This window comes from Hyperolius riggenbachi, chromosome 4 (genome assembly GCF_040937935.1).
Source record: "Hyperolius riggenbachi isolate aHypRig1 chromosome 4, aHypRig1.pri, whole genome shotgun sequence".
Lineage (NCBI taxonomy): Eukaryota > Metazoa > Chordata > Amphibia > Anura > Hyperoliidae > Hyperolius > Hyperolius riggenbachi.
The window spans coordinates 357,916,347-357,941,827 of record NC_090649.1 but is presented as its reverse complement, the minus strand read 5'-3'; the positions used below and the strand labels follow the sequence as shown (position 1 = coordinate 357,941,827).

General features: G+C 45.5%; 1 protein-coding gene across 1 annotated transcript in view; it reads right to left on the bottom strand.

Moving 5' to 3' along the window:
- The window catches only part of LOC137504813 (kinesin-like protein KIF28), a 538,857-nt gene that overhangs the window by 230,373 nt on the left and 283,003 nt on the right, over positions 1-25,481 (bottom strand). Inside the window, exon 7 of the mRNA XM_068233404.1 lies at positions 2,901-3,055. Within this exon, the coding sequence (XP_068089505.1) occupies positions 2,901-3,055 (155 nt within the window). The remainder of the gene's footprint in view (positions 1-2,900; positions 3,056-25,481) is intronic.

Here is a 25,481-nt window from a genome sequence, read left to right as displayed (position 1 = left end):
TATCTAAGGAGCTGTGGGCCCGATGCAAGTTTCACAATGGGGCCCCCCAAGCACTCTATAGATAGCAATTGATACGGTGCACCAAAACCTGACAATGGCAACTACAGTGTCTGAGGCTGTGTGGTTTTTCATCTTGATCCCATAATGTGTGCTAACTGGGAATGAGTGAAAATACCTCTGCCAGTCCTGCAAAAAATTCTTGAATCTTTGAATTTTCAGCAAAACAGTTTTGTATATTGCATTAAAATCAATGGGCCAACTTCAGAGGTTAATGGAGACCCCCCCCCCCCCCCCCATACATGCTACAATCACCAAATTTGATGGTTATGTTAAAAAGAACAGTAGTTTTTCCAGAAAATCACAATTTAAGTGTGAACAGGAAAAAATGTTTTTTAAACGTGTTAAAGTGACAGAATATGCATTCAGTTTAGAGCAGGGGTCTCAAACTCGCGGCCCGCAGGCCATTTGCGGCCCTCGGTACAATATTTTGTGGCCTGTGCCGGCAAAAGCAAAAGAGACACTGAAGCGAACTATTTTTGCCTATTTTACCTTATAGTTCGCTTCAGTGCTCCCAAGTAATCCGCCGCATCCCTGCCGCTAAACGAGGGCTGCAGAGCCCCCAAATCCCCCGGGGAAAAATCTACGACTGCGCTGAGGGGCAGAGCTTCCAGCTGTAGCTCTGCCCCCCCTGAAGTCAATCGCCGCACGGATCGCCGCCTCTCCTCGCCCTTCTCTGTGAAGGAAGAGTGAGAGGGGCGGGCAGAGGCGGCGATCCGCCGCGATTGACATCAGGAGGGACAGAGCTGAAGCTGAAAGCTCTGCCCCTTCCAGTAAATGCCGGCGGATTGCCCCCCCCCCCCCCCGGGGGATTTGGGGGCTCTGAAGCCCTCGTTTTGCGGCGGGGACACGGCGGATTACTTGTAATGGGAGCACTGAAGCGAACTATAAGGTAAAATAGGCAAAATAGTTCGGACACTTCATGCTCAGAAGAAATAATTAAAACTGTTAATAATGACATTTGAGGACTTTTTTTTGTGAAATCCCTTATGCGGCCCAGCCTCATCCTGACTTTGCCTCCTGCGGCCCCCAGGTAAATTGAGTTTGAGACCCCTGGTTTAGAGGGATCAATCAAACTGTTTATGGGATGTGGAACTGGGAGAAAAGTGGACTATCCAGAATAAAGTCATGCAAATATGGGCTGGAATATGTAAACATTCTGTACATGAAGCGTGATTTCCCCCTGCCCCCCCCCCCCCCCCCCCTGGACTTCGAGAAAATGGAAATGTGCACAATGGACAGGACAGGATGCTACTTTGCAGCTTGAGGATGGCATGCATGCTTCACAAAAATTGACAGAAAGCAGCTAATGCCATGGCCTAGGCCTACCTCTTATGTTTTCTGCTGTAGTCATAAAGCAAATGCGCAAACTATCACACAATCCCTGAGTGCAGGTATATAATATATACACTTAGAGAAAAAATACCACAAGGCAAAAAACAAACAAAAAAAAATCAGGTGAATGGGTGTTTTTCACTTGAAATGGGCCTTTTTATTTCAGCCACAGTACAATACAGATAACTTACACACTGGGGGAAACCTTTGCACTCTCTGTCAACTTTGATAACAGAAGCTAAACTGCAGGTGGGTATATAATGCAATATAATGAGACAAGTGTGCAACTCTCAAACTTTAGCACTGAACCTCAATGAAAATATGTCACATGGAATTAATTAAACTTTACTTTTTTAAGGGGTGAACACTGAACAATACAAAATAGCTCCATACAAAATAAACAGAATACAGATGGGGACATCAAACTTGGAGAAGGACTTACCGTAGGAGTACTCATTGACAACACGTTAAATAATTGTATTCAATGCCAAGCCACTGCAGCTAAAGCAAATAAAATTTTGGGATGCATTAAAAGAAGGGAAATAAAAACTCAGGATGCATCTGGATTACGGAATTCAAATCTGGGAAACGCATTACAGAAAGGATACTGCAGTTTTAGAGCAGGCGCAGAGACGAGCAACAAAATTAATTAGAGGGATGGAAGGTCTCACTTACCAGGAAACGAAACAGGTAATTTCAGAGCCACGATGGCGCCACATAAAGCATGAAAATGGTGTGAGTGTGACTATAGCTACAATGCTATAGTCCGCACCCATGTAGCTGTAATTTGGGTGCCGGTGATAGCCGGACCCCAAATTACATTTTGCCTCCGCCCCCCGAGATGCTATGACTCGGCGCGGGGTGTTGGTATGACAATTTTCATCAGCAGCAGGGTGAGCCGTCATTCACCTCACCCTGCACCCAACTGACCAGCGGTGTACTAATACATGTACCCGGGAAGGTTAGATAAACTGGGCTTATTTAGTCTGGAGAAAAGACGCCTTGAAGGAGATTTAATTGACATGTATAAATATATCAGAGGACAATATAAAAGCTTGGCAGATTAGGGTTTTGTCCCTAGGCACTTCTTTGAGTGATCGCGGCACATACATACGTACATACACACATACACACACACACAAACATCCGAATTTATATATATAGATGTATGGTTCCAAATATTATTGATGAAATAATACAAGTGATACAATAGAGAGCTCTGTTTTCCAGTAATGATTACAATGATGAATTGCTTGACTTTAGAAGGAAGGTTTAGTTGGATGGGCTGTTTTTGTTAAGAAATCTTTGAGGGGAAGTCCATTGTAATATTTTTTTTTCTTAGAAATAATAATGGTGTGGTAAATCTACTGAAATGTTTACTATAGAAACAATACCAAACGCAGAAAAGGATGTGTCCAAAAAGAAAAAAAAAACCTTTTAACTTGGACACTCATTCAGATAAATATGCAATGTATGGACTATGCTACTAGTTGTAGTACAATAATAACCTGATGACATTTCCCAGTGTGGTTAAACTGAGGTTAACACAAGCTCCTTCCTTAAGACGATCGCCTTCAGAACCAGATGATTTCTGCCTCTCACTGCCTGCAAGATCCACCAGATTTATACTTGATTGTTTGGTAATATCATCTTCAAGGAAGATCTGCAATAGGCAAGAATAAAAACAACTCTTATTAAGAAATATTAAAATATTGGGCACTAAAAATGTAAAAGTTATTTATTATTATTAGTTGATAAAGCTTCACACATTCCATGGTGCTGTACAAAAACATTTCCAGAATCCGTCCCTTCCTTTCACAAGAAGCAACTAAAATGCTTGTGCATGCCCTAATCATCTCCCGTCTTGACTACTGCAACACACTACTCTGTGGTCTACCAAAAAGTAGACTGGCACCTCTCCAATCCCTACTAAACTCTGCGGCCCGTCTCATCCACCTCTCTTCTAGATCCTCTGAGGCAGCCCCTCTCTGCCAATCCCTCCATTGGCTACCAGTTGCCCAAAGGATCCAGTTTAAACTCCTCACACTTGCATACATACACACTTCCATACATTTCCTCTTTGATCTCCAGATACCTCCCCGCCCGGACCCTCCGTTCCTCACAGGAGACCCTTTTGTCCTCCAGCCTAGTCACCACCTCTCACTCTCGCATCCAAGACTTCTCACAAGCTGTCCCTCTCCTTTGGAACTCTCTCCCTCAGCCGGTTCGTCACGCCACGAGTCTGGAAACCTTTAAATGTACTCTGAAAACACACCTCTTCGGACAAGCCTATAATTTGCTATAGGCAGCACTGAAGGCACACTGGCTCACCCACTAATCCTTGTGTTTCCTTCCCTTTTGTTTCCTCCCCACTACCCTCTAGATTGTAAGCTCGCAAGGGCAGGGACCTCCTCCTAGTGTTTCTCATACTGCTGTTATTTTAACATATGTACATGTACCAACTACATATCAACTATATATGTATCTGTGTTTATTCTATTCAATGTCATGACTGTACAGTGTCTTGTATTTCTTATGTATATTTGTTCCCCATTATTTGTTTGTACTATGTACAGCGCTACGGAAGATGTTGGCGCTATATAAATAAATAATAATAATAGTTATAAAGTAAGAAACAAACATGGGGTACATAATAATACAATAATACAATGGTATTACACTATACTAAATAAAGAATTGGTACAAAATACAGAATTGGTAATTACAGCGACAAAAGTAACATGATGAATAAAATGTATAACACACACAAAAGGGTGAGAGAGGCCTCCCTTTGCAAGCTTGCAATTTAAAGGAATGGGGGGAACAAGATGTGGGGTAGTATTGAATAATTATGTAATACTCTTACCTTCCGACGGCAGGTCCCGCGATGGCTCTGGCGTGGTCCGTACGAGCGGCGGGACTACCGCGCTGACATCCTCTGTCGGCGTCCCCGGCTTCCCTTCGGCGGTGCCTTCTCGGGTCGCATGCGACCTAAAGGTCGCATTGCGCACGCGCGAGCTCCGCCGAGCCTTAGTGCTCGCCGTCAGTGCTCACCGACCTTGATACTAATCAGTTCCTGGTCTAGCTAGCTAGCTATTTGAGTTACATTAATATATTGTGTAGACGCAAAATATATATGTACTCTAGTTAGTCAGTTCTGTCTTGATTTTTGATAGCTGTAATTATAATTGTTCATAATATCCTCCTGATATTATTGAAATAACATCTACTGTTGATTTACCTGTGTACTGACCTCCTGCTTGTTTCCTGACCTCGCTCTAGTCCTGTCCTTCTGTGCCGCAGTCATCTGATTCCCGTTACCGACTCGGCTTTGTTACTGACTACCCTTAATGTCTGATCCTAGCAATACGACTGACATCTGATTCACGTGTATGACCCTGCTCGAACTCGACTCTGATTTAGCTTAACGATTTTGTACCTCGACATTGTTAAACTTGTGCACAAGTTCTGACCGGACCAATACTACGCTTTATACTGTTACTGTGTATTTACTTGTATGTAACCTCGTAACGCACCAGCGTGATAAATCATACCTGGAAACAGTGTGTTTTTAGGATATGTAGTAAGAGTGCAACTTGGCCTTAGGTCAAAGGGAAAATGGCCTAAGATAGTGCTTATTCCTGTTGGAAAAAGCAAGTTTGGAGGTTTAAAGATGACAAAGGTTGGGGAGTGACAGATGTGTTGTGAGGGGTGAAGTACGTTCACAATAATGTATATGTGAATGCGAGGAGGTAATTCTAGAGGAAGGCAAAAGAAGGTCATGTGCAGATCGCAATTGGTTTGGTATCTAGAAACCAAACCAGTGAGTAGATGTACAGGGGAGAGAGATTGTTGAAAGCTTTGTAGGTTAGGGTTAAGAATTTGAACTGGATCCTCTGGTTAATTAGTAAACAAGACAAAACAAGATAAATAACATTTATATCGCGCTTTTCTCCTGGTGGACTCAAAGCGCCAGAGCTGCAGCCACAAGGATGCGCTCTATAGGCAGTAGCAGTGTTAGGGAGACTTGCCTAAGGTCTCTGTGATGATCCGCTCAGCTGGCTGCACAGGCAGACAGCTGTTTGTCCATTCCTCTAGTCTGTGGGCTGCAGGTCTCTGGAACAGAGACCTGTCTTTTCATTGCAAGTTTCTGTTCTGTTCTCTTGCTGGGGAATTTGCATACATTCGTTATGCAAATCCTCTACCTGCCTTCTTTGATGACTGGCACTATAAGAGCTTTATGTTTCCCAGAATGCTTTGCTGGTCATTTCCCTTCCTTGCTCAGTTCCTGATGGACACTGCTGGAGTGTCAGCCATTGCTATCTAGTATAGTTAATTCCTGGGGGTTGCTTTTGGCTCCCCTTCTAGCCCAGTCAGGTTGTATTATCTGTATTGCCTGTTCTGTCTTGTCTTGCCTGTTTGCCATTGTCCTGTCCCTATGGTGGTTGACAGGAAATGGTTCTGATCTATGTTCTTGGAGTATAGCTGGTGCAGCGGTTGCTACCAGCTATCTCTTCTGTTCTGTTTCCTGGGATCGCGCTAGCTACTTTGTGCTAGCGCTGGGGATCCTTCTGTTCTGTTTCCTGGGATCGCGCTAGCTACTTTGTGCGAGCGCTGGGGATCCTTCTGTTCTGTCTTGTCGGTCGCGATTGCGCTGTCACCAACGGCGGTTGATAGCGAATCGTTCGGTCTTGCTGAGATCGCACTAGCCGCTAGCGTTAGCGGCTGTGGATCTTTCTGATCTATGTTCCTGTTTGGATCACACTTGCTCTGGCGGAAGAGCGGTGGATCCTTCCTGCCTAGTTCTTGTTTTTCGTGTGTCTGTCTTGTCCGCTGCGCTTGCTACAGGCTCGGTGAGGTAACCGTTAAGCAAGCGCTCGCGTCCCCTGTTTCATGTTTGTCTGTTTATGGTTAGTTAGGCGTGCTTGTCTCTATTGTGCTTATCACGTGGAGATCGCGCATAACCGCTTGCACTGTTGCGAATGAGTGCGGTGTTTGCGGTTAGCTAGCGGTTGTTGTTTTCTGTATCTCCTTATTGTATTTGCTGTGCCTTTGCTACCCTTGTATTCTATTCTGTTCTGCCTTGTGTCACGTCTCGCGATCGCACATCTCGCGATCGCGTTCCTATTTCGTATCTGCTGTTGTGTGTGTGCGCGGTCGCGGAGTGGCGACTGGATTGGCGCACACACATACAACCTATCCCTTTTGCTCAATCTCATTCACTATCGCCTCTCTTGCGATTGCATTCTGCGCTTCGTACAATTCCTGTCTGGCACTTGTGGAGGTACAGAGGATTGGTTCCTCTGCACTCCCCAGCGCCATCTGCCGACAGGAATTTCCCTCTACAGGTGCGTAGCACCTTTTGCTGGGTTCCTGCAAATTATACGCTTGTGGAGGATCTCCGCCGTGTCAGCGCACGCGTTGTGCGCTGATCACGGGGAAAGTTCCACAATCGTGACAGAATGACCAGCCTAACCCAAAACCCCAGTGTAGACGGAATTTCCGATTTGTACGGTTTTGTCGAATATGGCTCTTGTACCTTTAAGAGATTTAAAAAACTTGAACCTGAATCAGCAGACGAATTTTTGTCTGAGTGTACGAAACTGTTAGCGAACCCTGAATTCCAATGCACCCCAGTGTCTACCTGGGCCCCCCAAATGGTCTACATTCTGTTGGGGGGCGAAATGTCAATGTGGGGTTATGATGTGTTAGATCATACCACCCTGAGTCAAAGACCCCTGGAATTCTTGGCCTTTTTAATTCACAATTGGCTGAGATTACCTCAATTACCATACCCCCTTAATGAGTTGTTGTCAGCAGCTCAATCAGCTGTTCCATCTACTCTTTCATCCATAAAGCAGCCATCCAAAGCCTCTAATGCTGCATACACACTTGAGATAAAAGTCTCTGGAAAAGGCAAGATCACAGACCAATTTTACCCCATTCCATGTAGTATGAGAGCCATACTCTACACAGTCTATTCTATGGAGCTGCACTCCCCATCAGATAAAATCTTTGCAAGATGCTGCACACAAAGATGCCCTTACACATTCAAAAGATCATTATCTGCAAAAGATCTCTTCCTGCAATAGATCCATTCCTGCAAAAATGCATGCATAGTCTATGAGATCTGCAGATCCTCATACACACCTTGTTTAACAGACTTCATCTGCATATCTGGCAATCATCTGCAGATCTGAAAATCCATCCTGGTGGATCTGATCTGCAGATGATATGCAGATGATTGCCTGCTAAACAAGGTGTGTATGATGATCTGCAGATCTCATAGACTATGAATGCATTTTGAAGGAATGGATCTATTTCAGGAAGAGATCTTTTGCAGATAATGATCTTTTGAATGTGTAAGGGCATCTTTGTGTGCAGCATCTTGCAAAGATTTTATCTGATGGGGAGTGCAGCTCCATAGAATAGACTGTGAAGGTATGGCTCTCATACTACATGGAATGGGGTATAATTGGTCTGTGATCTTGCCTTTTCCAGAGACTTTTATCTCAAGTGTGTATGCAGCATAAGTCTAAACGTAAAAGATCTAGGAAGGCTTCCCAGCGGAAAGATCCGTTGACCATGGCAACCACAGATAGAGAGGTTATTTCTGTCAAGTCTGAAATGGGCAAAACCATGCATGATGATAATGATGTTTATAATGCATCTGCTGATCAGTTTCCAAGTTTTTTGCCCCAATCCAAAGCTTATGTGGATCCTGCTATAGGTAGGATCGCACACTATATTAAAGCAGTCAAAAAATCTGTACTCGTTCCTGATCCCCACCCATATGGAGATTATTTAGATACTGGGTTGTTCGAACCGCCATTTGCCTCATGGGAAATCGGGGCCTTGGTGGAGGAATTTGGATTGGAAAGCCTTTTGCGATTTTTACATCGCAAAAAGCGCGGATGTCCTGAACGATTGTCTTGACTCTGTGTGCCTTTTGATTGATTCTGATGAATGTGACAAGTGTGTTGTGGATCTGGTGATGTATGTGTGGCAGATCATTTTGGATGAATTACACACACACCAATTAATTGATCCCAATAAAGAGGTAAAAGATTCCCGTTCTGTTCCTGCTCCAGTTCCATCTGTAGACTGTGCGCACTATGATTGTTCATCCTTTGTTAAGTGTGCATGGGAGCCCCCGTTTGAGAAATGGGAGATCGAGCTCCTGGTCTATGAATTGGAATGTGATTGGAGATCGTTTTGCAATCAATACCGTTCTAAAAACGAAGCAGTTTTGTATGCGTGCATTGAGTCTGCGTGCACTTTAATCAAGACTGGTGAATGTATCTCTGACTTTGTGACTCCGCTGTTTGACGTGTGGAGAATGATTTTGGATGAACTACATGCGCTTCAATCTGCTAAAAACACATTGTCAGCGGACGATTGTTCCAATCCTCTGGATTTAAAGAAAGTGAGTTTTGAATGCATTCCCTTTCCCAAAGCAACTGAGTGTTTGAAGTCTGAGTGCAAGTCGTTCAGAGCAGTTGCTTGTGTGGAAGTTGAACCAGTGCGGTCTGATGTCGCCACCGCACGTATGGCTGCAAAAGGTCTGTGTGGTCCTGTGTCTAAGGAAGACAGATTTTTTCCCTCAGGATCTCTAAGATCGTCCGTTTGTGAGCCTGCCATGGGGAAAATTCCTAAGTTATGCAACTTTAAGAAAATTATTGATGTGTCTAATAAAGTTTCTCCTGTTGTTGTCGCCACTTCTTTTGCAAATGAATCTATGTCTTATTCTGTTCGCACCTGTGCAGGCCTGTTGCCTGATGACAGTTGCTCCAGTGTTTCTGTCCTAGATGCCTTGCAGTCTGCTCCGCAGATCGCGGAGGTTTGCGATATGGAAGCGTCAGTTTCGCAACCTAAAGCGATCGTGGATCCGCAAATTTTGCGTTTTGACTCCTTGGATTCGACCTTGTTAGCCGAATCTAAGAGTGAGACAGCGCTTCGGTTTTGCGAATCTGATGCTGAAGCTTCTTTGCCTTGTCCAGAGAAGCTTTCTCTGAACCTGCCCTGTACCATGAATGAAGGCATGATGTCCACTTGCATTGACATTTGCGAGTCTGATTCTGAAGAAAGTATTGACTCTCCACCCAGTACTCTGGATGAGTCAATATTGCCTTGTACAATATCTCCTGCCCTGCCCCTAGAGGCTCGTCTAGGTATTGCTGCTATTTTTACCTGTCTTTCTGCAGTTTTGGAGTTGCAAGCTAGTTTGATTACTACGCAGAGTTCTGGGTGCAGCGAGATTAAAGTTAGGGAGTCAGTGTGTGGTCCAGTGAATATTCCTGTACGTTCCACTCATGATGATGAAATTCAGTCTCAGTTTATGGTGGAACCTTCCCTGGGACATCTGCCCTGTTCTCAAAGTAAAGTTCCAGTTTTGCCCTGTAACATGGATAGTACAGAATCCTTCTTAGACAACTTGAAAAATGATGTTCCTGAGGTCTTGTTTGATGATCTGAAGGTCTCCGAGTTCCTCCCAAAGGGTGCAGAACTTGAAGGAGATGTCTCCTGCCCCCCAGGTCCTTCTGAGGTGTTGCCCACTTCAGTAGGCATTGCTGCCTTGCTGACTACTTTTGCAGCTCTTGTGGAGCTTCATTCATGTGTAGTCAATGATGATATTACAGTTACAGAAAATTCTGAATTTGAGTCTTCTTTTGAAAGACCAGTACCTGTGACCTTTACTCGTGATGATTTTCTGCCCGGTACTGGTTTTGGTCTTGTCGTGTCGGACTCTGAGGTTGGCAGTTCCCCGACATGTCCTGAGGTTTCTCCTGTACTAGTGTACCCCGATGTGCTCTGTGACCCAGAAAGCCCAAGTGTGCCTCGGTTACCAGCGTACTCAGATGTTTCCTCAGTGGAGACATGTTCTGATATAGCCTGCCTGCTTGCATGCCCAGAAGTGGGCCCTGAAAGTCCTGATCTTGATGGGTGTCCTGCTAATTTTGAGTCTGGAATGATCATAGGTTCCATAGGGGTTCTTGGTGGTTCTCCATGTGAGCCTGGTGAGCGTTCTGGCTTCTTGGGATCTCTGCGGAGCTTCAAGGCGTTCTGGGAGATTCCGGGAAAGGTTTTGCTTGGTGCCCTGAATACGATCAGCAATGGCTTTGGTGTTGTAAGGGACACTTCGAACAGGTATTGCGGCAGGTTTGGTATTCTTGGACGCTCCTTGGAAGGTGGTGGGTATTGTCTGGAGGGTGTCGATGGCTTCTTCTCTGGTGTCCACAGTCCTGATGGGTGTTACGCTGAGACTTGTAGTGCTGATGGGCATGTTTCGGTGGCTTCTGCTTCCGATGAGGTCGGTTTCGGATGGACTGACTCTGGAATTGGGCCTTGTCGGGCTGTCCTGACCTTCATAAGTCTTCAGTTAGAGTTTTGTGATGTTACCAGTCTTGAGGGATGTCTGGAATCCATCCCTAGAAGGGGGGGTACTGTGATGATCCGCTCAGCTGGCTGCACAGGCAGACAGCTGTTTGTCCATTCCTCTAGTCTGTGGGCTGCAGGTCTCTGGAACAGAGACCTGTCTTTTCATTGCAAGTTTCTGTTCTGTTCTCTTGCTGGGGAATTTGCATACATTCGTTATGCAAATCCTCTACCTGCCTTCTTTGATGACTGGCACTATAAGAGCTTTATGTTTCCCAGAATGCTTTGCTGGTCATTTCCCTTCCTTGCTCAGTTCCTGATGGACACTGCTGGAGTGTCAGCCATTGCTATCTAGTATAGTTAATTCCTGGGGGTTGCTTTTGGCTCCCCTTCTAGCCCAGTCAGGTTGTATTATCTGTATTGCCTGTTCTGTCTTGTCTTGCCTGTTTGCCATTGTCCTGTCCCTATGGTGGTTGACAGGAAATGGTTCTGATCTATGTTCTTGGAGTATAGCTGATGCAGCGGTTGCTACCAGCTATCTCTTCTGTTCTGTTTCCTGGGATCGCGCTAGCTACTTTGTGCTAGCGCTGGGGATCCTTCTGTTCTGTTTCCTGGGATCGCGCTAGCTACTTTGTGCGAGCGCTGGGGATCCTTCTGTTCTGTCTTGTCGGTCGCGATTGCGCTGTCACCAATCGTTCTGTCTTGCTGAGATCGCACTAGCCGCTAGCGTTAGCGGCTGTGGATCTTTCTGATCTATGTTCCTGCTTGGATCACACTTGCTCTGGCGGAAGAGCGGTGGATCCTTCCTGCCTAGTTCTTGTTTTTCGTGTGTCTGTCTTGTCCGTTGCGCTTGCTACAGGCTCGGTGAGGTAACCGTTAAGCAAGCGCTCGCGTCCCCTGTTTCATGTTTGTCTGTTTATGGTTAGTTAGGCGTGCTTGTCTCTATTGTGCTTATCACGTGGAGATCGCGCATAACCGCTTGCACTGTTGCGAATGAGTGCGGTGTTTGCGGTTAGCTACCGGTTGTTGTTTTCCGTATCTCCTTATTGTGTTTGCTGTGCCTTTGCTACCCTTGTATTCTATTCTGTTATGCCTTGTGTCACGTCTCGCGATCGCACCTCTCGCGATCGCGTTCCTATTTCGTATCTGCTGTTGTGTGTGTGCGCGGTCGCGGAGTGGCGACTGGATTGGCGCACACACATACAACCTATCCCTTTTGCTCAATCTCATTCACTATCGCCTCTCTTGCGATTGCATTCTGCGCTTCGTACAATTCCTGTCTGGCACTTGTGGAGGTACAGAGGATTGGTTCCTCTGCACTCCCCAGCGCCATCTGCCGACAGGAATTTCCCTCTACAGGTGCGTAGCACCTTTTGCTGGGTTCCTGCAAATTATACGCTTGTGGAGGATCTCCGCCGTGTCAGCGCACGCGTTGTGCGCTGATCACGGGGAAAGTTCCACAATCGTGACAGTCTCCTACTGAATAGGTGCTGGCTTACTGAACAGGCAGAGCCGAGATTCAAACCCTGGTCTCCTATGTTAGAGGCAGAGCCCTTAACCATTACACCATCCAGCCACTGAACAGCTAGACAGAGAGGAACAGCAGAGGAAGAGTAAGAAGAAAAATCTTGAGATGAGCAGCCAAGTTAAGTGCAAATTGGAGCAGTGCCAGTCTGTTAGTTGGTAGTCCACAAAATAGTATATTACAATAGTCCAGACAAGATACTATAAGAGGTCTGTATGTATTAACATTTTAGTTGTGCCCTAAGGGAGAAAAGGGAAGCACAGAAGGGAGATGAGCGAGGCGGAGGCAGCGCACTGACGCTCTGAGGAGCGTGACCTGACCCGCCCCCTCACCAGGAAGTAACGCGAGTGGAGCCGTGTGTGATGCAGCGACGGCATTCCTGAACAGTGCTCTGGCCGGTATTCTGCTGGGAAGCCTGGGCACAGTATATGCACACAGTGGGTCTGGAAGTCGGTCTGCTGTAAAGAAGGGAGAGACCCTGGGATGTAAAGTGGACTGCCTGCTGGAGGAGGATTAGTGCTGATGGTGGTGACTGATCCAGATGGAAGCAGCATAGAGGTGGTGAGCCTGTAATTACCAGCATACTCGTTATTAGAAACTGGATGCAGCGGACTGTATAGGTTTCCTGGTGCGATTGGCCAGAAGTTTTTTGTTTAACATGATACGTGCTACAAGCTGAAATGCATTAGTGGTCATCAGAAATTAATAACAGCAGACTGTATCATGCAAGATGGCACTGACACCGGCTGCCCCAGCACACAGGCTCCGAGAACTTTCCTCTTTTTTCACTTTTTTTTCCCTCTTCCGATAATTTTTGATACTTTTTATTATTTTCTAAGTTTTAGCTTGGTGTTAGTAGTTAGTAGAAATTTGCTTTTGAGCATAGCCAGAAGCCAGAAAGACCTCCTGCTCTCCCTAGCAGACCCAGTCTCGCTCACCCACGTGGTTGAGAGAAGCCGGCAAAGCCCACACACAGCTGTACCCCGCGGCAAGCCCCGAGCAGCACCTCCACCGAGACTCACCAGCGACCAGCACCAGAGAAAGGACTGGGACCCGAGCGCCGCTACCCCCACTCCGGAGGAGGACTGGGACCCGAGCGCCGCTATCCCCGCTAGTCGCCACCAGAGCTAGCGCACCTGAACTCACGGCCACAGCTGCACCTAAAGAGAGTGCCCAGCTACAATACTGCGGGGCTCTGGCTCCACCGCTCCAGCCGCAATCCACTGCCGCTGCTCCAGCCTGCCGCTACCTGAGTGGTCTCTGGAGGACGGGGACCCGAGCGCTGCTATCCCTGCTAGTCGCCACCAGAGCTAGCGTATCCGAACCCACGGCCCCGGCTGAGGCCGCAGCTGCACCAAAGGAGGGTTCCCAGCTACCTGTGGCCGACTGCGGGACCAGTGCTCCGGCTCCACCACTCCCGCCACAACCCACCGCCGCTGCTCCAGCCTGCCGCTACCTGGCTGATCTCTGGAGGGCTCCCAGCTACCCGCAGAAGCCAACTGCGGACTTGTGCTCCGGCTCCACCGCTCCTGCTGCAATCCAGCTCCACCGCTTCTGCCTCAGCTTGCCGCTCCTGCCTGGATGGTCTCCAGAGGCTCCCAGCTATGACGCTGGTAGGAATGCAGCACACAGGCACCCAGAGGACCATCTACCAGATCTGGCCCACAGGACACTGATGCCATCTACTACATCTGGCCCACAGGACATTGATGCCTCCCCACCCGCAGCAATGCAAGACCACAAGGTATGATCTACTGAGCACATGCTCTGTATCTTTGCCTGCCCTACAATCTCTTGTCTCTGAAACACCTGCCCGCTGCCCTTGCCCTTGCACACGCATTAGGAGTGAAGACTGCGCAGGCCCGCTTAGGACTCGAACTCTGAGCTACTGCTTCTGCTTGCTTGCAATCTGCTTTATTCGCTACCGCCTGCTTGTGTTTTCATACTGTGGACTGTACATATGTCACTCCCCCCTCCACCAGGCTCTCCCACCATGCCCTCCATCACAGGCGCCACTATGCCACCTCACGTGTCACGCAGGGTTTACACCAGGTCTCAGCTTATCCAGTGGGAATGCTGCAGGGGCCCGCAGCCAGAGGACAGGCTCCTACTCAACTCCGTCTGGGGTTACATCCAGCAAATTACTGCCCCTAGGGCGCGCACAGTCCAGAGACGACGGAGCTGCAAGGCGGGTGCCCGGGTAAGGCTGAGGAAAAAAGGACTGCGCTCAGCCATTCCCTCGGCCCTCCTGGCAAATGTTCGCTCACTACCCAATAAGCTGGATGAACTCCGACTCCTCAGCGACAGGCGGGAGTTCGGCAGAAATACCCCGGTCCTCTGCTTCACAGAGACTTGGCTAGATGAGGGCATTCCTGACAATGCCCTACTGCTCCCGGGCTTCAATCTCATCCGTGCGGACCGCGACCAGTCACTCTCAGGGAAAAAGAAGGGCGGCGGGGTCTGCTTTTACATCAATACCTCATGGTGTCCTGACACCTCTCTGTTAACCAGGAAATGCACCCCTGATCTCGAACTCCTACTAGTCAACTGCAGACCGATCTATTTACCCAGGGAGTTCTCCTCCTACGTTCTAGTGGGCGTATACATCCCACCTGATGCCGATACCAAAAACGCAGAACTGGACCTTAGTGATAGCATCACACAGTGGGGGACAACCCTTCCAGACTCCTTATTCATCGTTATGGGAGATTTCAACAAGGCCAACCTCCGTCGGGAACTGCCACGTTTCCACCAGCACGTTGCCTGCCCCACCAGGAATGCCAGCACCCTGGACCACTGCTACATGGTCCTGGAAGATGCCTATATGGCCACCTCTTGGGCAGCACTGGGCTCATCTGACCACAACCTCATTCATCTGGTCCCCACCTACAGGAGACAACTGGAATCAGCAAAACCAGCCCTAAAGACCGTAAAGGTGTGGTCAAATGAGGCAAAAAACCAACTCCAGGCCTGTTTCGACTGCACGGACTGGGAGGCTCTGGAACACCTAACCTGGATGAGTGGGCGGACACTGTCACATCCTACATGAGTTTTTGTGAGGAATCCTGCATTCCCTTAAAGTCCTTCAAAATCTACCCAAACAGCAAACCCTGGTTTTCCAGCAAGCTACGACAACTACGAAAGCGCAAAGAAGCTGCGCACAAGTCAGGCTCCCTAGAGGACTTCAGGATAGCAAGGAACTCCCTCAACAAGGAGCTGAGAGCCGCAAAAAGGGAGTACGCAGGAAAGATAAGGGAGAACCTCAGCTCAATGGACCCACGGGCTGTTTGGAAGGGGCTCAAGACGGTCACAAATTACAAGCCTGCACCTCACAATGTAACGCCAAACTCAGAGCTAGCTGAGGAACTCAGCAGCTTTTACTGCAGGTTCGAAAACCCAACGCACTCGCAGGAGCCCCCTCCACCCTCTATCCTCCTCCCTGCAAGCACAAGCCTTCCCCCTCCAGCGGTGAGTGAGGATGAGGTGCTGAACCACCTGTCCATGCTAAACACCAGAAAAGCCTCGGGTCCAGATGGTGTGTCTCCAGCCTGTCTGAAAGCCTACGCACAGCAGCTGACCCCCATCCTCACTTCCATATACTCCAAGTCTCTAAGGGAAGGCAAGGTCCCTTCATGCTTTAAAAAGTCCACCATTATCCCTGTTCCAAAAAAACAGGGAGCTCGAGACCTAAACAACTTCAGACCAGTGACCCTCACTTCTGTTGTCATGAAAACTTTCGAGAGAGCGGTCCTAGCCCTTCTTAAGCACTCCACTCTGCACCGCCTGGACCCACTCCAATTTGCGTATAGAGCAAATAGGTCCACGGATGACGCTATCAACATCTGTTTGGAGTTCGTTACAGACCACCTGGACAGACCGGACTCATATGCCAGAGTGCTCCTCTTGGACTTCAGCTCGGCATTCAACACCATATGCCCACGGATACTGCATGATAACCTAGTGGAGCTTGGTGTCCACCCCACCCTCCACTGCTGGATCACGGATTTCCTTACGAATAGGTCCCAAACTGTGAAACTTGGAAACATATCATCCAGCAGTAATGATCGGTGAAGCACAGAGAGGATCTGATTACCGGTGATCTGCAGTATCACTGGGAATACAGATATATACCAGATTATAAGTGATCTGCAGTATCACCGATAATCCGATATACCAGCTAACCTCTGTTCACCTGAGTAGAGTGTAGTGTTAGGTGCAACAATAACACTTAGAGGACTAGGCCTCAGCGCAGTAAGGAGTACTGCACGGATTCCTTCCGAAGACCTGAACTCTCCAAGGCGGGAGGAGTCAGGTCGAGAGTAGGAAGGATTGTCTGAAAGTGACACTCAGGAGGAAGTGTCACTAACAGGACGGGGAACCGCCTCCAATAGTAAGGTCGGTTCTCGAGGTCGGACAAGCTAGGTCGTAAACACACGGACAGATAAAGTACAGATTCAGAAGGCAGAGGCGGAGTCTAGGTACAGGCAGGGTTCGGCAACAGGGTATCAGAAATATGGAGGTACAAGATCAGGAGGCAGAAGCAGAGTCTAAGGACGAGCCGGGGTTTGGCAACAGAGTATCAGAAATATCGAGGTACAAGATCAGGGTTCAGGAGGATAGTCAGGCAGGCAAAAAGTCATAACAGACAATCACAATCAAACTAGTACTTTAGCTATCAACAGAATCTAGCTAAGTGTAGGATTACAGCTCCAGCTGGTCCCGGCACACTTAAGGATCTGACTACAGGTCTGAGTGCTCCCACGTATGTGTTCGCAACGCCAGACAACCAGCAACTGAACAGCTGGCAGTATATATACACACAGGTATCCCTCCAGCACCTCCCCAAGTGCTGGACCAATGAGGAGTGGAGCCAGAGTCAGCTGACCAGCCTGGTCAGCTGACTCATTTCTGGCCGTCATATTTTCCCTGCCTGAGTGCGCGCTCGCGCGTCACTCTAAACCTAGAGGGACTATGTGTCCCAGCTACACCAGCACCGCTCTGCGGTGCCTCAGTAATGGGGCCATGCCCGGTAACCGCCGCATCCAACAGTTATTCCGCGCTCTGCCATGCCATGCACGGGGACAGCCGCCTCAGACTGAGTGGAGGCGGCTGCCTCCCCATGCTCTGCCCCGCCATGCGCGGAAAAAGCCGCCTGCCGCTGACTCATGGCGGCGGCTCTTCCGCGCTTCTTCACACCAGCCCAAGAACAACCATCACGGGAGCCCCACAGGGATGTGTCCTGTCACCTTTTCTGTTTTCACTATATACCAACAACTGCACATCCAAAGAGAACTCCGTCAAAGTCATCAAATTCGCAGATGATACCACAATTGTTGGCCTTGTTAGGAAGAACGGGCCTACCTCCAGGAGGTGGAAAGAATCAGCCACTGGTGCAAGGAAAACAAGCTAGTGCTCAATAATACCAAAACTGTGGAAATGGTTATTGACTTCAGAAGGTGGAGCACCACCACCCCCCGCCCGATCCATATTAATGGGTCCGAAGTCAGTAGAGTCTCCAGTGTCCGTCTCTTGGGCACGACCATCACGGACGATTTGAGCTGGAAAGCCAACACCATCTCAACCCAAAAGAAGGCCCAGCAGAGACTCTTCTTCCTGCGGCAACTAAAAAAGATTGGTATGGCCCACAAACTCCTAAAGTCCTTCTACTCTGCCACGATCGAGTCTGTCCTCTGCTCCTCCATCCTCGCCTGGTACACTGGGGCCACAACCAGCGACAGATACAAAATCCAGAGGGTCATCAGAACTGCAGAGAAAATAATCGGGAAGCTCCTTCCCCCACTGGATCTCATTCATGAGGCCAGGATGTGTTCCAGAGCAACAAAGATTGCAAACGACTCGACGCACCCAGGCCATCGCTTCTTCCAACGGCTCCCGTTGGGGCGCAGATTCCGGGCCATCCCCACCAAGACATCAAGGCACAGGGACACTTTTTTTCCCCACAGCAGTGAGACTCTTGAACTCTGTACGAGCCCTTCGGGGTCCCCCGCCACCCAGGGAGGCACCTACGTAGTCTGACACCAGTGTTAATATTAATGTTCTACTTCTCTCTGTGCTGCTCCTCTTGAAATGTCTCTGTATCTGCTGATGAGTTGCTTACTGTCATGTTGTTTTTTTTCTGATTACTTTGATTACTTTTTTTTTTTTGCTGTATTTACTGCTCTCTTCTACTGTCAGTGTGTCTATGTAAACAAAGTCTATGGTGTTCTGTGCTGCTAAAACCAATTCCGGGCTTGACCCAAATCATGCTTGGCGAAATAAACCGATTCTGATTCTGATTCTGTGAATATATCCTGGTGCGATTGGCCAGAAGTTTTTGTTTTGACACGTGCTGCAAGGTGATACATATCGGCGGGTTTTAGAAATTGAAACTAGCAGACTGTGTATGTATCCTGGTGCGACTGGCCAGAGGTTTTGTGCAGCAAGTTGAAACATATCGGTGGTTATTAGAAATCGATAACAGCAGAGTGTGCTTTTATTCTGGTGCGATTGGCCAGAAGTTTTGTATAACATGACACGTGGGAGACAGGAAGGGAAAAGTGTCAGCTGCTTGCAGACAGGACATTTGTGGTTTTATGGAGGTGAAGTCTAAAAAATCTGCAGGAAGCGGAGAGAGAATGGAGAAAACTCTCACTGAACCTTCAGGGGAAGATGGTAGCACTGGTAAAGTGTGTATATGCTAAAAGCCCTGCAAGAAAGAGGAAAACTCTATCAGGTGCTGAGTTGGAGGAGGAAGAGGAGGATTGGAAGAAGAGAGTAAACTCCTTACCAACTTTGTCTGATATGGAGGTTTTGATTGGACGTCTGTAAAAATTGTTTCATGTGGAAATGATGGAAATTAAAAATTAGGTTATGTGTATTGGCCAGAGAGTAGCAACAGTGGAGGATAGGGCAGATAAAGTGGAACAAACTGTATCAGAAGTATCTTTCCAGATTAATTTGCATAATAAAAAGTTTGATGAGATGTTTTCCCAGGCAAAATATCAGAATAAAAGGGCTCTCTGAAAATGTTGATCCAGCCAATCTGAAAGAGTCAGTTTTGAAGATGTTTAGTATTCTTTGGAAAAGCGATAAACCTATTGAGATTGAGAGGGTGCATAGGTCATTGGGTCCCAGAAAAGCTGATCCTAAGACTCTGAGAGATGTGATTTGTAGACTGCTGCAATTTTCTGATAAAGAAGGAATCATGCTTAAAGCCAGAGAAATGGGTTCGACTGAATATGATGGAAGTATTATTGAGTTATATCCGGATTTATCTTGGAGAATTTTAGCGATCAGCAGGACATTTAAACCTTTGTTGGAAGAATTAAGGAAAGCAGGAGCAAAATATAAGTGGGGGTTTCCATTTAGTCTCAATGCAAGTTTGAATGGAAAATTCACAATTTTGAGATCCAGGGATGATCTTAAAAAAATTCAGTAAATCTTTGGGAATACCATTGGTAGACTTTGAGGATTGGAGAGGTCTGAACTTTAATGTGTCTGTTTCTCAACAGGATAAGTGGCAGAAGAAGAAATTATTTATTAACCCATTCAGGTTCCGTCGTTTTCACGTGAGAAATGTTCACTTCCCATTCATTAGCCTATAACTTTATCACTACTTATCACAATGCACTGATCTATATCTTGTTTTTTCCGCCACCAATTAGGCTTTCTTTGGGGGGGTACATTTTGCTAAGAGCCACTTTACTGTAAATGCATTTTAACAGGAAGAATAAGAAAAAAATGGAAAAATTCATTATTTCTCAGTTTTCAGCCATTATAGCTTTAAAATAATACATGCCTCCATAATTAAAACTCACGTATTGTATATGCCCATATGTCCTGGTTATTACACCGTTAAAATTATGTCCCTATCACAATGTATGGCGACAATATTTTATTTGGAAATAAAGGTGCATTTTTTCCATTTTGCATCTATCACTATTTACAAGTTTAAAATAAAAAAAAATATAGAAATATTTCATCTTTACATTGATATTTAAAAAGTTTAGACATGTAAATATTTACATGTTTTTTTTTTATTTTTTTTATTGTAATGGTTGTTTTTTTTATACTAAAAATTTTATTAGGGTACTTTTGGGAGGGTGGGAGGTAAACAATAGATATATAATGTAAATGTGTGTTAATTCTGTTTTTTTTTTTTTTCAGGTGTAGTATTACTTTTTGGCCACAAGATGGCGGCCATGAGTTTGTTTACATGACGTCACTCTAAGCGTAGCACGCGCTTAGAGTGACTCATCGCAGAGGGAACGGCCAGAAAAGGCGCAGCTTCCGAGAGAAGCTGTCGCTTTTTCAGCGGGGGAGAGGAATCAATGATCGGGCTCCGTAGCCCGATACATTGATTCCTTGGCTACCGAATCCGCGGCCGGGAGTGCGCTTGCACGCGCACGTTCGGCCACGGGGGTGCGCGGTAGCGCGCATGGTTCCTGGACGTAGAAACTACGTCCAGGAACCAAAATAGGTTAATAATATAAGAAGGTTTATGAGGATAATTGTAAAGGTTATTTAAAAAATAGTATGGGAGCTTGCCTGGTGGGGGTGGGGGGAGGGGGGTGTGCTGTTGTGCCTTTTCAAATCCCTAGGAGGGGTCTCTAAGGGGATGGAGACAAAGAGAATGGGGTTCTCTGGTGGGGGGTGTCCTGAGTGGACAATTGGGGTATTTTATTCTGTTTGCGTTATAGTTTTTTATTATTATCTTTTTTTTTCCTTCTTTCTCACCTTCTGGTCTCCTCTAAGCAATTAAGGGAATAAGTCTCAGAAGGGTGACATTTTGAGGGTCCTCTCTTACAATGTTGAAGGTCTAGGTTCTCCATTTAAGAGGGGAAAATTGTGGATGGAGTTGCATAGACTTAAGCCCCAGGTCCTTTTTTTGCAGGAAACCCATTTTTGTGGAGGTAAGATGCCTGGTATGCCCTTGTCCATATTTGATAGATGTTTTTTTTTTTTTTCGAACTTCCCGATTAAAACAGCTAAAGGGGTGGCGATAGCAGTGAGTAAGTCTTGTCCATTTGTACTCTTAGATAAAAAGAGTGATGAGATGGGTAGATTTATTTTTTTTGAAGGGTCAATTAATGGGTCAAGTGTATACTTTTTTTTAACATATATGCGCCTAATGAATCACAAGCTACTTTTTTCAGATTGGTGTCTGAACAACTTGAGGGGTTCAGGGAGGGATGTATGGTATTTGGGGGGGGGATTGCAATTGGGTCTCTGAGCCTAAAATGGATGTGTCATCGGGATCTAGGAATATTACGGCCGTAGCTAACAAAACTATTAAAAAGATTTTTTAAGATATCCATCTTATAGATGCATGGAGAGCACTTTTTCCTTCTGTGAAGGACTATTCGTTTTTTTGGATGTTCATAAAATATACACAAGGATAGACATGCTATTTTTGGATCAATATTTTTGGGATAGAGTAAAAGGACGGGAATAGGGAATATAACTATTTCAGATCATGCTCCTGTGTGGCTTGATTTGGATATGATGGTTAGAAATAGGCGTGATTGGCATTGGAGACTCAATTGCAATATTCTAGATGATATAAAAGTTAAAGATAAGATAAAAAAAAATTGGTGGAGTATTTTAAGGATAATGAGTTGGATGGTATGGACAGGGGCATAATATGGTCCGCTCATAAGGCAGTGGTAAGGGGGGTCTTTATTTCCTTGGGAGCCAAGAAAAAGAAAGAATATAATGGTAAAATTACAGAATTGTTATTGGAAATAGGAAAATTGGAATTAGCGCATAACAAACAAACAAACAACAAACAAACAACAAACAAACACAGAACATTTATATAAATATGCAGCCACTGGGACGCGCTCTATAGGCAGTAGCAGTGTTAGGGAGACTTGCCCAAGGTCTTCTACTGAATAGGTGCTGGCTTACTGAACAGGTAGAGCCGAGATTCGAACCCAGGTCTCCTGTGTCAGAGGCAGAGCCCTTAACCATTACACTATCCAGCCACTGTCATTAGATCAGAAAGGGGTCATTAGATCAGAAAGCCCTAGATGATTTGAATAGTGCAAGAAATAAATTGTCAGAATTATTAGAGGGTAGATTGAGGGAGAAAAATAGAATTTATTCTGCCAAATGGTTTGAACATGCTAATAAGAGTGGGAAATGGTTGGCAAGGGCATTAAAAGGACAAAGGATAAGTGCGTATATTCCAAAGATTAAGAATAATGGAGGGGTTGTTGAGCTGCAGGCACACAAAATAGCGAATGTTTTTAAGGAATATTATTCTTCATTGTATGGTCTTCCAAAAAATAGATCTGGGAATTTTGATAATGGGATGTGGAAATATTTAGAGGAATTTGGAATGGTCAAAATATCACAGGAAAATAGGGATATAATGGAAAAAGAGATAAGTGAGGAGGAGGTGTTAGCTATGTTAAAGGCTATGAAGGTGGGTAAGTCACCAGGTCCCGATGGTTTTTCAAAACAATATTTTACCAATTTCAGTGATGTGTTAGTACCTCCTATGTGTAGATTTTTTAATTCCCTTAAAGAGGGTAAAGTAGTGCCCAGGGATGTATTGGAATCCCATATAACAGTCATACATAAGAGTGGAAAAGATCCAGCTTTATGCCTATATCATTATTGAACTTAGATATAAACATTTTAGCAAAAATTTTATTTGAGAGAATAAAGCCATGGTTGGGATTAGTAGTTAAGGGAGATCAAGTAGGTTTTGTGCCAGGGAAGGAAGGGAGGGACAATGTAGCAAAAGCAATGGCATTATTTAAGTGGTCCTTGATGAAGAAGGTTCCTATGATGGTACTATCAACTGATGCGGAGAAGGCATTCGATAGAGTGAATTGGGATTTTATTATGTCTACTTGAACCACTTCTCTCTATCTGGACAGATATATCGTGTCAGATTCCCATTCACCGATCTAAGTCCCCTTGAGAAATACCGACGCTTTCTAATGAGAGAGCGCGGTATTTCTGCCTCCCCAAAAAAATTGCAGCCTCCTAATAGTTCCTGGTAGCGTGATCGTATGCTCCAGGACTTTGACTGTGGCCATCTTGTGGCCAAATAGTAAACTGCACCCACATACATTTTTTAAATAAAGAATTACTTTATATTATATCTAAAAATAGCTGTTTACCTCCCAAACTAAAATTACCCAAATACATTTTTTAATTAAAAAATAAATAAAAATTACAATAAAAAAAAAACTACATAAATAGTTACCTAAGGGTCTAAACTTTTTAAATATACATGTCAAGAGAGTATCTTATTAATTTTTTTTTAAATAATTAGCTTGTAAATAGTGATGAACGCAAATTGAAAAAATGCACCTTTATTTCTAAATAAAATATCAGCGCCATAAATTGTGATAGGGACATAATTTAAAAGGTTTATAAGCGGGACAAATAAGCAAATAAAATACATGGGTTTTAATTATGGTAACATGTATTAATTTTAAACTACAATGTCCAAAAACTGAGAAATAATAAATTTTTTCCATTTCTTTCTTAATCTTCCTGTTAAAATGGATTTAGAAAAAAATAATTGTTAGCAAAATGTACTACTTAAAGAAAGCCTAATTAGTGGCGGAAAAAACAAGATATAGATCAATTAATTGTGATAGGTAGCGATAAAGTTATTGGCGAATGAATGGGAGGTGAACGTTGCTCGGATTCATACGATTTTCCACGCTGTAGGCTGAAGTGGTTAAGATATGTGGGATTAGAAGAGAACATGTTGAAATGGGTGGGTGCACTTTATTCAGGCTCAACCGCAAGGGTTAGAGCGAATGGTGCCCTGTCGGATGCCTTCTCCTTGTCGAATGGAATGAGACCGGGATGCCCCTTGTCACCGGTTATTTTTATTTTGACCTTGGAAGTTTTTTTGTGCAGTTAGGAGGTCTGGGAATATCCATGGAGTTAGAGTTGGAGATGAGGAGCATAGGATGTCGGCTTTTGCGGATGATATTATATTTTATATTTCGGAAACTCTGATGTCTTTGCCGAATTTGGTCAAGGAAATTGAGAGATATGGTATTTTTTCAAATTTCAAGATTAACCATTTCAGCCCGCGGGGATTTTTCACCTTATGCATCAGAGCAATTTTCACCTCCCATTCATTCGCTAATAACTTTATCACTACTTATCACAATTTATTGATCTATATCTTGTTTTTTCCGCAACTAATTAGGCTTTCTTTGGGTGGTACATTTTGCTAAGAATTATTTATTTATAAATGCATTTTAACAGGATTAATAAGAAAAAAATGGAAAAAATTCATTATTTCTCAGTTTTCGGCCATTATAGCTTTAACCACCCTGGCGTTCTGATTAAATCGCCAGGGTGGCTGCGGGAGGGTTTTTTTTAAATAAAAAAAAAACTATTTCATGCAGCCAACTGAAAGTTGGCTGCATGAAAGCCCACTAGAGGGCGCTCCGGAGGCGATCTTCCGATCGCCTCCGGCGCCCAGAATAAACAAGGAAGGCCGCAATGAGCGGCCTTCCTTGTTTTGCTTATATCGTCGCCATAGCGACGAGCGGAGTGACGTCATCGACGTCAGCCGACGTCCTGACGTCAGCCGCCTCCGATCCAGCCCTTAGCGCTGGCCGGAACTTTTTGTTCCGGCTGCGCAGGGCTCAGGCGGCTAGGGGGGCCCTCTTTCGCCGCTGCTCGCGGCGAATCGCCGCAGAGCGGCGGCGATCAGGCAGCACACGCGGCTGGCAAAGTGCCGGCTGCGTGTGCTGCACTTTATTTGATAAAAATCGGCCCAGCAGGGCCTGAGCGGCAGCCTCCGGCGGTGATGGACGAGCTGAGCTCGTCCAGACCGCTCAGGAGGTTAAAATAATCCATGCTACCATAATTAAAACCTATGTATTTTATTTGCCCGTATGTCTCGGTTATTATACCATTTACATTTTGTCCCTATCACAATGTATGGCACCAATATTTTATTTGGAAATAAAGGTGCATTGTTTCCATTTTGCGTCCATCACTATTTACAAGTTTATAATTTAAAAAATGTTTGTAGTATACCCCCTTCAAATGCATATTTAAAACGTTCAGATCCTTAGGTAACTATTTATGTCTTTTTTTTTTTTTAATTGTAATTTTTTTTTTACCATTAAAAATTTTATTTGGGGAATATTTTGGTGTGGGACAAACAGTTAATTTTTAATGTTGTGAAATGTGTAGA